Below are 13,994 nucleotides of genomic sequence, written 5' to 3'. Positions count from 1 at the left end.
CTCAAGAGTTTGAGCGAGATATACGAGCTGCTTGGAACCATCTCCGGATGACCAAGAGCGATACAGTGAATTCTTATTGTGAAAGATTCTAGAGCTCTTTTCTACCCGCCTCTTCATTCAAGAAGATCTCGTTCAGAGAACAGATTGAGCGGTTTACCTTGGGTCTAGCTACAGAGATCCGAAATCACTGCTTGGAACAGAAGTCAGCTTCTATTCAGGAGTTGATGAGTCATGCGAAGCGGGGCTTTGCCATTCACTCTGGCAGTCTGACCTACCCCACAGATGAGGCCATGACACAACGAGCTGAACAGACTTCTGGGAATGGAAGTAGAATGAAAAAGAGCAACCCAGAGAAAAAAAAGGATGCACGACCCAAGCTTACTCCTGAGGAGAGAGCTCGCTTCATCAGAGAGGGGAAGTGCTTTGGATGCGGGGAACATGGACATATTTCCGCGAAGTGTGATAAGGCACAGAAAGAACAGAATGATAAAGACGACGACAAGTCTGAGAGTTCGAGAGCAGCTAAGGAATGTGGCAGAAAAGGCAGATAGAAAAGTAGAACTGGTACCACATGGCGTGGGACCTGCACCGAATCTAATGAATGAAAGTACAAACTTTGCCGCTTCCGGGGCAAAGTGAAGGATGAGGAAGCTCTTTTGAAGGAGCCAAGGCCAACTTCTTTTCACTTGGAATTGGCTGCTCGATTTGGAACTACGCCCGACAGACTGACCCCACAGGCGGAGGTAGTTCGACTGGCACCCGGATGGGATGTTGCCATTACACCGAGCATTGGCAAACTTTGTTTGCAATGACAGGGGTGTTCAGGGCACACGAGTGACGTTGTACTCGGGATCCCTTGGTACCACAAGAACTACGCCGTGGTTGACTACCGGGCCGAGAAAGCGACTTTGATAAATGAAGGGCTTAGAGATTGTCCTTGATGAACTTCAGTTTTCTTACTCATTCTTTTGGGAGAACTGAACGATGGATAAAAGTTGAATATGTTTTGACCTGAAGAAAAGAACGCCAAGATTTTTTTTCTCCACGCTCATGCCGATTGCTTTTGAGAGGACCTGAAGATCATACCATTGATCTGATATCTGGAAGCACGCCACCCGAATCGGCCACCTTATCTTGTGAGCCGGGTACAGAATGAAAAGATTATGAACTCAGTGAAAGACCTCTTGGAAAAGGGTCTTGTCCAGCCTAGTACTTCACCGTATTGCTCTCCAGTATTGTTGGTTTTGAAGAAAGACGGATCTTGGAGAATGTGCATCGATTATAGCACTCTCAACGAAATCACCATCAAGAACAGATTTCCGATTCCTAGGATCGATGATATACGCGACAGGTTACAGGGATCCTCGTGCTTTAGCAAGATTGACTTGAAGAGTGGATATCATGAGATCAGGATAGCGCTAGGAGATCTCTACAAGACAGCTTTTCGGACGACTTTTGGGTTATTTGAGTTTTTGGTGATGCCTTTTGGCTTAACCAATGCTCCTGCGACATTTAACCGGATGATAGACAGGATTTTTCGAGAGTACAGGCTATTTGTTGGCACTTTCTTTGACGACATCATTGTTTTCTCCAAGAATGAGGCAGAACACAGAGATCAACTACTTCAAGTCTTTCAGGCAGTACGAGATCACACGTTAGTGATTAATGCAAAGAAAAGTGACTTTTTCCTACCAGAGATACACTTTTTGGGACACATTGTGTCAACAGCAGGAGTGCAAATGAACCCGGCCAAGATAGAGACTATCCGTGATTGGCCCGATTTGAGGAATGTCCATGAAGCTAGAAGCTTCTTGGGACTGTGTTCGTACTATAGGCGGTTCATACGAAAGTTTGCAGAGGTTGCTTCCCTTTTGCATATCTTGACACAGAAAGGAGTACCTTTTTCGTGGGGACCCCCAGAGGTGACTACCTTTCTGATGTTGAAAGAGAAATTGACTACGGGACCTATTTTGACTTTGCCGGACTTGCAGAAGTCATTTGAAGTATTTTGTGATGCTTGTGGTCGTAGTCTGGGTGCGGTCTTGATGCAAGAAGGCCATGTCATAGCTTACGAGAGCGGTTTGTTCTCTAGGCCGGAGATGACAGCACAGATCTATGAGAAAGAGCTTTTGGCGGTTATCCATGCTCTTACTCAGTGGCGGCATTACCTACTCGGAGCGGATTTTACTGTCTTTACAGACCATCAGAGTTTGCGCTACTTCTTGTCACAGAAGCAGCTTTCGGAAAAACAGATGCGGTGGGCGAACATCTTGTCACAATTCCACTTCCAGATTGTGCATGTGCAGGGACAGAAGAATGTGGTGGCAGATGCTTTGTCTCGGAAACCGTTGGTTCTGGCTATTTCCGCGATACATCATAGGAGCTTTGAGGATATGGTCGATCAGTATGCCACAGATATAGATTTTGCAGATATTTTCACACGGATACGGGGTGGGGAGACAGTAGCTGGATACTCCCTTCGGGAAGGCTACTTGATGAAAAAGAGTATGTTGTGAGTTACACAGCCGTTGAGGGAAAAGGTTATGACTGATTGCCATAGTCCAACTTTTACGGGTCACCGCGGCATTACTACCACCATGAAAGGGGTAGAGAGAGATTTCTTTTGGCGGAGACTGAAGAAGGATGTGGAAGAGTTTGTGCGCAATTGCTTGGTATGCCAGAAGGTCAAGTTTGACAGGCATAAGGCACAGGGATTGTTACAGCCTTTACCCATACCCACCCACCCCTGGGAAAGTATTGCAATGGATTTCATTTTTGATCTCCCGAGAACACAGAATGATCACGATGATTTTCGATTACATGGCACGTCTGAGACGATTGTCTTCGACAGAGACCCCAGATTTATGAGTTTGTTTTGGAAGGCAATTTGGGAGAACATTGGCACGCGGTTGCAGTTCTCGTCATCGTTCCACCTGCAGACTGACGGGCAATCTGAGATTGCCAATTCAGTGATTTTAGATTTATTGAAGTCTTGTATCTCGCATTAGAAGACTCAATGGAAAAAGAACTTACCTTTGGTGGAATTTGCCTACAATAACACGATACACTCTTCGACGGGGAAGACGCCATGTGAGATTGTTGAAACTGCTGCGAAGGTTCCATCCTTCCTGAGCACGAAAGATTAGAAATTTGAAGCGGATGAATTTTCGCGAGATTTGGATACGGCTTTTGCCAAGGTTCGCGAGACTTTACAGAAGTCTCAAGAACGACAGAAAAAGGCAGCGGATCGCCATTGTCGCGACTGGAAACTGAAGGAGGATGATTGGGTGCTCTTACTTTTGAGAAGGCACGCCTAAGAAAGAAAAAGGGAAAGGAGAGGCTTTTTCCAAAGCTTAGTATGTGATACTACGGACCTTTCCAGATTACTGACAAGATAAATGATGTCTCCTTCTGATTGAAACTGCCAGATACTTGGAGGATGCACAATGCATTGCATGTGAGTCTCTTGAAACCTGTTAAGGGTGATGTGCCTGATGATGGGGAGCCTGATGAGCAACCCAAAGTGGAAGAAAACGAGGAGATCCTTGTTCCTGAACAGATTTTGGCACATAATGATACGAAGAAAGGTAAAGTCCGAAGGCGGTTCTTAGTTAAGTTCAAGAACTTTCCTGCATTTGATGCGAAGTGGATGGAGGAGGACCTAGCAGATACTCCTCGGATTGTGAAACTTTACCTCGATGTTTTGGTTTAGCATAGTCTACTCCAAACGGAACCCAGAAACTCAGCTTGGCCGAAGATCTGGTGCAGTGGGATGCACAAGAGGGGAGTCACTCCACTCCTTTGTCAACAGATGCCTCGATTTTGATACTAAAGTCACTGATGTCTCTTTGAACTTCAGGGAATGCCTTGGCTTCTATTCAGGAGTTGATGAGTCATGCGAAGCGGGGCTTTGCCATTCACTCTGGCAGTCTGACCTACCCCAGAGATGAGGCCATGACACAACGAGCCGAACAAACTTCCGGGAATGAAAGTAGAATGAAAAAGAGAAACCCAGAGAAAAAAAAAAAGGATGCACGACCCAAGCTTACTCCTGAGGAGAGCTCGCTTCATCAGAGAGGGGAAGTGCTTTGGATGCGGGGAACATGGACATATTTCCGCGAAGTGCCCTGATACGGCACAGAAAGAACAGCATGATAAAAACGACGACAGGTCTTAGAGTTCGAGAGCAGTTGAGGAATGTGGCAGAAAAGGAAGACAGAAAAGCAGAACTCGTACCACATGGCGTGGGACCTGCACCGAATCTAATGAATGAAAGTACAAACTTTGCCGCTTTCGGGGCAAAGCGAAGGATCAGGAAGCTCTTTTGAAGGAGCCAAGGCCAACTTCTTTTCACTTGGAATTGGCGGCTCGATTTGGAACTACGCCCGACAGACTGACGCCACAGGCGGAGGTAGTTCGACTGGCACCCGGATGGGATGTTGCCATTACACCAAGCATTGGCAAACTTCGTTTGCAATGACAGGGGTGTTCAGGGCACGTGAGTGACATTCTACTCGAGATCCCTTGGTACCACAAGAACTACGCCGTGGTTGAATACCGGGCCGAGAAAGTGACTTTGATAAATGAAGGGCTTAGAGATTGTCCTTGATGAACTTCAGTTTTCTTACTCATTCTTTTGGGAGAACTGAACGATGGATAAAAGTTGAATATGTTTTGACCTGAAGAAAAGAACGCCAAGATTTTTTTTCTCCAGGCTCATGCCGATTGCTTTTGAGAGGGCCTGAAGATCATACCATTGATTTGATATCTAGAAGCACGCCACCGAATCAGCCACCTTATCGTGTGAGCCGAGTACAGAATGAAAAGATTATGAACTCAGTGAAAGACCTCTTGGAAAAGGGTCTTGTCCAGCCTAGTACTTTACCGTATTGCTCTCCAGTGTTGTTGGTTTTGAAGAAAGACGGATCTTGGAGAATGTGCATCGATTATAGCACTCTCAACGAAATCACCATCAAGAACAGATTTCCGATTCCTAGGATCGATGATATACTCGACAGGTTACAGGGATCCTCGTGCTTTAGCAGGATTGACTTGAAGAGTGGATATCATCAGATCAGGAGAGCACCAGGAGATGTCTACAAGACAGCTTTTCGGACGACTTTTGGGTTATTTGAGTTTTTGGTGATGCCTTTTGGCTTAACCAATGCTCCTGGGACATTTAACCGGATGATGGACAGGATTTTTCGAGAGTACAGGCTATTTGTTGGCACTTTCTTTGACGACATCATTGTTTTCTCCAAGAATGAGGCAGAACACTGAGATCATCTGCTTCAAGTCTTTCAGGCATTACGAGATCACACGTTAGTGATTAATGCAAAGAAAAGTGAATTTTTCCTACCAGAGATACACTTTTTGGGACACATTGTGTCAGCAGCAAGAGTGCGAATGGACCCGGCCAAGATAGAGACTATCCGTGATTGGCCCGATTTGAGGAATGTCCATGAAGTTAGAAGCTTCTTGGGACTGTGTTCGTACTACAGGCGGTTCATACGAAAGTTTGCAGAGGTTGCTTCCCCTTTGCATATCTTGACCCAGAAAGGAGTACCTTTTTCGTGGGGACCCCCAGAGGTGACTACCTTTCTGACGTTGAAAGAGAAATTGACTACGGGACCTATTTTTACTTTGCCGGACTTGCAGAAGTCATTTGAAGTATTTTGTGATGCTTGTGGTCGTAGTCTGGGTGCGGTCTTGATGCAAGAAGGCCATGTCATAGCTTACGAGAGCCGTTTGTTCTCTAGGCCGGAGATGACAGCACAGATCTATGAGAAAGAGCTTTTGGCGGTTATCCATGCTCTTACTCAGTGGCGGAATTACCTACTCGGAGCGGATTTTACTGTCTTTACAAACCATCAGAGTTTGCGCTACTTCTTGTCACAGAAGCAGCTTTCGGAAAAACAGATGCGGTGGGGGAACATCTTGTCACAGTTCCACTTTCAGATTGTGCATGTGCAAGGACAGAAGAATGTGGTGGCAGATGCTTTGTCTCGGAAACCGTTGGTTCTGGCTATTTCCGCGATACATCATAGGAGCGTCGAGGATATGGTCGATCAGTATGCCACAGATACAGGTTTTGCAGATATTTTCACACGGATACGGGATGGGGAGACAATAGCTGGATACTCCCTTCGGGAAGGCTACTTGATGAAAAAGAGTATGTTGTGAGTTACACAGCCGTTGAGGGAAAAGGTTATGACTGATTGCCACTGTCCACCTTTTACGGGTCACCGCGGCATTGCTACCACCATGAAAGGGGTAGAGAGAGATTTCTTTTGGCGGAGACTGAAGAAGGATGTGGAAGAGTTTGTGCGCAATTGCTTGGTATGCCAGAAGGTCAAGTTTGACAGGCATAAGGCACAAGGATTGTTATAGCCTTTACCCATACCCACCCGCCCCTGGGAAAATATTGAAATGGATTTCATTTTTTTTTATCTCCCGAGAATACAGAATGATCACGATGATTTTCCGATCACATGGCACGTCTGAGACGATTGTCTCCGACAGAGACCCCATATTTATGAGTTTGTTTTGGAAGGCAATTTGGGAGAACGTTGGCACGCGGTTGCAGTTCTCGTCATCGTTCCACTTGCAGACTGACGGGCAATCTGAGATTGCCAATTCAGTGATTTTAGATTTATCGAAGTCTTGTATCTCGCATCAGAAGACTCAATGGGAAAAGAACTTACCTTTGGTGGAATTTGCCTACAATAACACGATACACTCTTCGGCGGGGAAGACGCCATGAGAGATTGTTGAAACTGCTGCGAAGGTTCCATCCTTCCTGAGTACGAAAGATTAGAAATTTGAAGCGGATGAATATTCGCGAGATTTGGATACGGCTTTTGCCAAGGTTCGCGAGACTTTACAGAAGTCTCAAGAACGACAGAAAAAGGCAGCGGATCGCCATCGTCGCGACTGGAAACTGAAGGAGGATGATTGGGTGCTCTTACTTTTGAGAAGGCACGCCTAAGAAAGAAAAAGGGAAAGGAGAGGCTTTTTCCAAAGCTTAGTATGTGATACTACGGACCTTTCCAGATTACTGACAAGATAAATGATGTCTCCTTCCGATTGGAACTGCCAGATACTTGGAGGATTCATAATGCATTGCATGGGAGTCTCTTGAACCCTGTTAAGGGTGATGTGCCTGATGATGGGGAGCCTGATGAGCAACCCGAAGTGGAAGAAAACGAGAAGATCCTTGTTCCTGAACAGGTTTTGGCACATAATGATACGAAGAAAGGTAAAGTCCAAAGGCGGTTCTTGGTTTAGTTCAAGAACTTTCCTGCATTTGATGCGAAGTGGATGGAGGAGGAGGACCTAGCAGATACTCCTCGGATTGTGAAACTTTACCTCGATGTTTTGGTTTAGCATAGTCTACTCCAAACGGAACCCAGAAACTGAGCTTGGCCGAAGATCTAGTGCAGTGGGATGCACAAGAGGGGAGTCACTCCACTCCTTTGTCAACAGATGCCTTGATTTTGATACTAAAGTCACTGATGTCTCTTTGAGCTTCAGGGATACTGAGAGCTGACAGTATTCTGCTGGATGACTTTATGAAATGGAATTCCTGATTATGATACTGATTTGTTCTTGACTTCTTGTGAGTGCAGGAACTGATAGACGAAATGACTGCAGCATTTTGGTCTACTTGATCTCGAATAGACATGGTTGCAATAGGGTTTAGTCAATCGGACATCGATGAGGTCCCGATTGGACCTAGATGTGATTGCTAGCTACATTGCCAATAAATCATGGTCTAAGATCCGAATGAATGTTGAATGTCATGTGATGTCCTGTGATGTCTAGTGATGTCCTGTGATGTCGTGTGATGTGACTGTCGATTTTGTACATGTGCTAGATGTGCGTTCCTAGTACGTAGGTACTAACAATCAGTGTCTGTTAAGACGGTTTATGGCTTTTGTCGGTTTTGTAGGCGTAATCGTTGTCGATTACAATGCTTTCAAGAGGGGGGTATGTCACAAAGTGATGACGTGGCGGACAGCAGAAACCCTAAAATTCCTGCAAACCCTAATTTTTACCAGAACCCCTAAATTCCGGAAATCGCGAAGGCGGATTATTAAAAAAATTGGAAAATGATGAGCGACGCGAATTTTGCTTTTGCTTTTTTTTTATGAAAAAAAGAGAAAAGACTCTCTAAGAGAGAGAGAACTGATGCTTTTGATTTTAAAAGCTTTTGGGGCTCTGCTTTTGGGCATTCCTTGTAACCTTTAAATTAGTGGTGAGGGCCTCACTTCTCAGGGCATCTGGACGCAGAGTCTGAGAGTGAAACCCTAACAGCTCTCTTGTACTTTGATGATTGATTAATATAAAAAGAAATACCGAAAGGGGCGCCAGTCTTTGGGGTCAATATCTCTAGGCACGGAACTCCGTCGGGCCAATGCAAATCTATTGTGATCTATGAATTGTTTTGAAGTGGTTATTTGGTGCTGTCGCGGTTGATTCTTGACTTGGAGTGTCCAAGTCTGTTACAATTATAGATGGGGAAGATGTGGATGTGATGGCTAAGTATGTGAAGAATGTGATTCTAGTGCATCGAGGTTTCTATCTAGATAAGATGATTAGATATTGTTGTTAGTCCATCAATAGTTTCGGAAGGATGAGATGACTACACAGAGATCTAGGTGCATCAAGAGTTCCGAACTAGATGCGATGACTAGATGGAATGTTTGCACCTCCGTCTTCAGTGTGAACTTAGTGTTTGATTGGTGAAATGCATGCCGTGTGAATGTACAGTCTTGTTTGGAAATTGGGATAGTCAATTACATGTTTGAAATGTGAGAAAAGATATGAATCTGATAGTATAGAGATTTAGTAGATCAAGACATTCGTGAAAAGATCAATACGGTGTCGATGTGATTGCTAAATCTGTTACAATGATCATGATTCTATCTCGGACACTCGATGGAAATGTGATTGATGAGTGATTGATGTCTTTATGCAAGTGTTGGATGTGCGCAGTCTCGTGCATGAGTACTAAGAGTCAGTGTCTACTGAGCTAGTTTTTGGCCCTAGCCTATTTTGCAAGCGTAATTAAGGACGATTACAATTCTTTGAAGAGGTGGCAAAATAGGCCAGGGCCAAACGGTTTATGACGTGGCAGCACCCTAAGGACAAGGGGTTTGGGTTTTAGAACCAACGGCAGAGCAGCCTAAAAACCTTTAAAAATAAAAAAAGATGCTATTGCCAAAGCTGCCAGAAAATGGGGAAATCTGCTGGTGTGGCATTCTGTCCATAAAGTCTGAATTTTGTTGACGCGGCAGCGTAGGGACAGCCAGCGGATTGGGCGCCAGTTTTGGTCAAGCTTTTGGGGATCAGTGCTTTTGGATGAGAAGGTTTTGGGGCTCTGTTGTTTGGGCATTCCTTGTACTGTTTATAAGGACCCTTGCAGAGTCACGGAGAGTTACACCCTCAAGAGTTGTACCCTTGTGATTGGCAATGACCAATCAGTAAAGAAATACCAGAAAGGGCACCAGTCTTTGGGGCCCGTGCATCTAGAAGCGGAATTGTGGTGTAGTGTTAAACACCATAACCTTGGTCTTGCTGACCGTCTGACCCACTGTGGTGTGGTGTTAAACACCATAACCTTGGTCAGACGGTCAACTCCTGCATTTACTTATGGCCATGAGACAGTGGAGTATACAGATGCATACACATACTTGGGGGTGGTCTTCAGCGGCCCAGTGTTTTCTTTGAGGAGAGCAGTAGAGACGAGACTGACAAGAGCACATGCAGCTTTGGGGAGATTAGAGAGGATGTGTTCACAGATCCAATTTCAAGAACCTGGTACAAAGCTTTGGCTCTTCGATACCTTAGTGACCTCAGCCATGCTATATGGAGTACAAATATGGGGCCCTTCTGTGGCTCATAGCAGTCGCTCTAGTAGTACTGATGGGTGGAGATGCATGGAGAGACCTCTGGTTTCCATGATTTCGCGGATGATTAGAGCCAAAGCCTCAGTACCACATGAGATTATCCGCGCAGAGCTGACTGCTCCCCCGCTGGTGGTAGAGGCACTCACTAGATCAGTCTCCTTTTTACATAGCATCTGGGAGCTCGCCAGAGACAGTATGCACGTTTAGCACTGGAGTCTTCTCGGCAGCTGGCTTCACAGGGAGATACAGCATGTTGGTATGCACAGATGACCTCTTGGTTCCAGATTCATGGTTTTAGCATGGACAGGCTACCACCCTTCCAGTATTCGCTGGATGCACCCTCCTTGTCTCTTACTCAGACACAGGTTAGCAGACTCATCAGATAGGATGTGACTCAGCTAGATACCAGGAGGACTTGGATAGAGCCGACCCATGAGCTAGGCACGAAGATGTCTTTCTACAGGGAGCATCTTCTCCAGCTCACAGAGGACGGTTTTGTGACTAGACCTAGCTACATGGACACACACCTGTCATATGGCATACGATGTGCCATTGGTCAGATACGCACATCTGCTCATCAGCTAGAGATTGAGGTGGGTAGATTTAGCAGAATACCAGCAGAGGCCAGGATATGTCAGTTATGCCATTTGGAGCCAGAGACAGAGCTGCACTATATATGCCATTGCCCAGTTTACTATGAGATACGAGGCCGTTTTCATTGCCTCTTTAGGGATGGTTTTGGGCCATTGTCTCGAGTTATGAGGTACTAGGATCAGAGATGCCTTGGGCTATTCTTGCTAGAGCTGCGCCGACACAGAGAGAGCCTCTTGAGGAGATCAGATAGAGGGAGACAGTCACAGAGGGAGATCGCTGATTTCTTTCGTGTGGAGACGCGCCAGTCAGAGGAGCAGGATCCAAAGCAGCTTCTAGGACCTACTTGCACTAGAGGTATACTGATTGACAGGGCCATGGAGCTTGGGAGATCTAGATGCCCGCGATTGCGAGGATCATCATTGCATCGACAGAGGATTCATCAGAGGATCAGGACCATTCTAGCACGATATGGGAGACGCCCAGCCAGAGTGCTTACAATGGAGGACATTGATGAGATTTTCCAGCGGCCGATGCTGGACATCTTGGGACCCTAATGTGCAGATGCTCACTCACCCTCAGCTTCTTCATTTGCATGAGTTTGTATCATTGGATTGTTGTACTGGCTAGAGAGTCTCTAGTGGATGCCTCCCCCCCCCTCCTAGCTTGTCACTACAGCTTTCAGTCTAGTTTTTCTTTCCTAGTTTTTTCATCTTTTCAGTTCTACAGATAGTGTATCAGATACACCATTTTGTAACCGTGATGGTCTCATAGGTCATTTTGTCCTTTTGTAGACGTAAATATATCATTTCATCGCTCTCTCTCTCTCTCTCTCTCTCTCTCTCTCTCTCTCTCTCTCTCTCTCTCTCTCTCTCTCTCTCTTTTCAAGTTAAGCTATTTGGAGTTTCTAATTGTGTGTTGCTATTAATTTCTCACTTGGAGTGTCCAAGCTTGTAACACACTGCCTCTATAGAGACGGTTTGGGGCCTCTATCTAGAGTTATGATCAGAGGTGTCTTGGACACTATCTACTGGAGATTCAACAACATCGGGCAGGGTTATTGAGAGAGAGAGGCTCACATGCCGGAGAGAGACCGAGAGATAGATCACAATGTTCTTTCATCCAGAGATTTTGTAGAGACTAGAGCAGCCAGAAAGGAGTGACACGGGGCATATCACTAGCAGAGGTCTATGTCAAGAAGCAGAGCAAGGGCGACCCAGGTTGCCCAAGATGAGGGGATGTTCCCATCGCCGGAGGAGGTTGCAGCAGAGAATCGGATCTTTATTGGCGAGACATGGGAGACGCCTTGTGCAGACTCTCATCGTGGAGGACATCGACACGATCATGCACCGACCAATGCGAGCCATCTCCAGATTCTGATATGCACATAACTACCATTTTGTATCCTTAAGATGCGCATGCACCCTTTGTATTTACAGTTCTAGTAGTGTTTCTGTTTCATTAGTTTCTTTCTTTTTATCCAAGCCTCATATCAGATTCACCATGACGGAACTCTTTGGTCTGACAGGTCATTTTGGCCTTTAGAAGACATTAATATAACATTTCATTCCTCTCTGTCTTGGTAGGCTCAAGGTGGGCAAAAACGCATCTTAGTCTTAGTCGTTCACATATTAGGCTATCGTACAGGTACTACTTCGAGCTCATTGGTTCTGCTGATTCAACCCTCCTCATCCGTAGTAAGATGTACTTCAACAAGATGCAGATCTAGGGCACGACCAAACTGTAGGAGAGGGAGGAGAGACCTTTTTTTCCTCCCATCATAAAGGCAGCCAGGGGAAGGTACCGAGCTGAACATTTCTTTGACCAAATCGAACTTCCCCAAAGCATCATTAAACTGTCTCTCAAACAGATTTGTAAACTGTCCAATATCCATGTAATAACTGGCCTCAACCATTGTCTGCTGCAGTAGGACAGTCTCCGTCGTCCAAGACAGCACCTATGATCACATTCAGAGTACATGTTTACATGATATCTCTTGTGCTAATGGCACCTTTGCCTCTTATTTATAGGCACTTGGCCCTTGGCCCCCAAAAGGCAAAAACAGTTTTGAAGAGGATGTGTTCGGGTGGAAACTTGCACTTGCTTGTGAACAGCATCCCCTTATCATATTCCACAGCACTGGAACTTGAGTTGTGAGGATGCTCAATACTCACCAAGCCCTTTGATTTCCAAATTATTTTATGTTAGTTTTTTTCCAAGAATTTTTGAACTCGATAGCATTTTATTTTAATGTGCTGGTGCTGTAGTCTCAAACTTCTAGGCACCCTCTCGAAGCCATTGCTGATCTTTACAGGATTTGAAATGTACACATATTGGGTCCATCATTACTGTCTTCTCTTTGGTATCCATATTAGCTATGTTTCATTTGCTTGCAGGTTAGCATGAATGTACACTTGGTAACCGTGGAAGAGGACCTTGATGATGCTGCAAGACAAGTAAAGGTGAGTGTCTTCAAGGCAAGAACATCAATAAGCAAAAGTGGGGGTGTTTTTTGTTTCCCTTGTAGAACAATGTTGGGATTTGGGAGTGGCTACAAGATGTATGTGAACCTTTTAGATTGAAGTGCTAGGTTGTATCTGAACAGGCCGACATGAAACGTAAACTGGAGGAAATGCTCAGTCCAGAAGATCTACACAAGTATGCAATTTCTGCTGATGCAGACAATGAGCTTTCCAAAGTCAGAAAATTCCCAAATAGTGGCTTTGTCAGTGTGAAGTCAGTAGGCAACGACATTGGTGCTAAAAAAGATCAAACTACTCCAGACATGAAGTCTCAGAATAAAAAAGGCAGGAAGGAACACAGGAAGTCTCATTCGAAGAGGTTCAGGAGTTGAAATGGTAAAGAACAGTGGCTCGTTTCAAGAGAATGATGTACTCAATGATTACTTCTAATTCATTTGTTGCTTGCAGGTGTGCTTTTGTAGTTACATTCAGCTCACAGAGAACCAAGTATTCTTTTCAGAATTGTTTTGAGAGTGGGGCTTTACCATCTACACTAGATTATAGAATTATAGACTGCAATGCCCATTGTAAGCATAACTTCCTGGTGCTGTAGATTGATATTTGCCATGGAAGTCAAGGCAGAAGGTCGGTCATCAGTTCAGACGAACATGAAGAAGCTAGACCAGAGAGATTACAAGGATCAATGAGCCCGTTTTACTGTTCCTGTTAGTGAAACTACAGCGAACAAGGGCGGAAATGGGAGCTAAAATCCATTGAGGCCATCAGTATTGGCCATTTTTTTCGTCCCTCAAAGATCAGATGTAATCATGCTGGAAACATTTCCTTAAAGAGAGACTTATTAAACAGTCCTTGGAGTTGATAATCATGAAATCTTGATCTCCCAGACTCGAGCAAGTTGTGTCTAGTGTTCCCCTTGCAAAATCTCATTTTTGCCAATTTGTTCCCATTGTGCATCCCATCTTCTTTTGATATTTTGAACTTCTCATAATTTAAGTTCTCTTTCAACATT

General features: G+C 45.0%; 1 protein-coding gene and 1 pseudogene across 2 annotated transcripts in view; both read left to right on the top strand.

Moving 5' to 3' along the window:
- The window catches only part of LOC147459729 (RNA cytidine acetyltransferase 1-like), a 185,676-nt gene extending 172,106 nt beyond the window's left edge, over window positions 1-13,570 (top strand). For both annotated transcript variants that reach the window (XM_086510950.1, XM_086510949.1), the window contains exons 25-27: window positions 12,899-12,964; window positions 13,108-13,360; window positions 13,433-13,570. In XM_086510950.1, coding sequence (XP_086367076.1) covers window positions 12,899-12,964; window positions 13,108-13,356 — 315 coding nt within the window. In that variant the 3' untranslated portion in view covers window positions 13,357-13,360; window positions 13,433-13,570. The remainder of the gene's footprint in view (window positions 1-12,898; window positions 12,965-13,107; window positions 13,361-13,432) is intronic.
- LOC147459730 (uncharacterized) lies at window positions 10,119-12,882 on the top strand (annotated as a pseudogene).
- Window positions 13,571-13,994: the final 424 nt, after the last annotated feature.

Source organism: Adiantum capillus-veneris, chromosome 4 (genome assembly GCF_014529385.1).
Source record: "Adiantum capillus-veneris isolate H3 chromosome 4, ASM1452938v2, whole genome shotgun sequence".
In the NCBI taxonomy this organism is placed as follows: domain Eukaryota; kingdom Viridiplantae; phylum Streptophyta; class Polypodiopsida; order Polypodiales; family Pteridaceae; genus Adiantum; species Adiantum capillus-veneris.
Note: the sequence above shows the minus strand (reverse complement) of the source record. Positions and strands in the feature narration are given on the sequence as shown.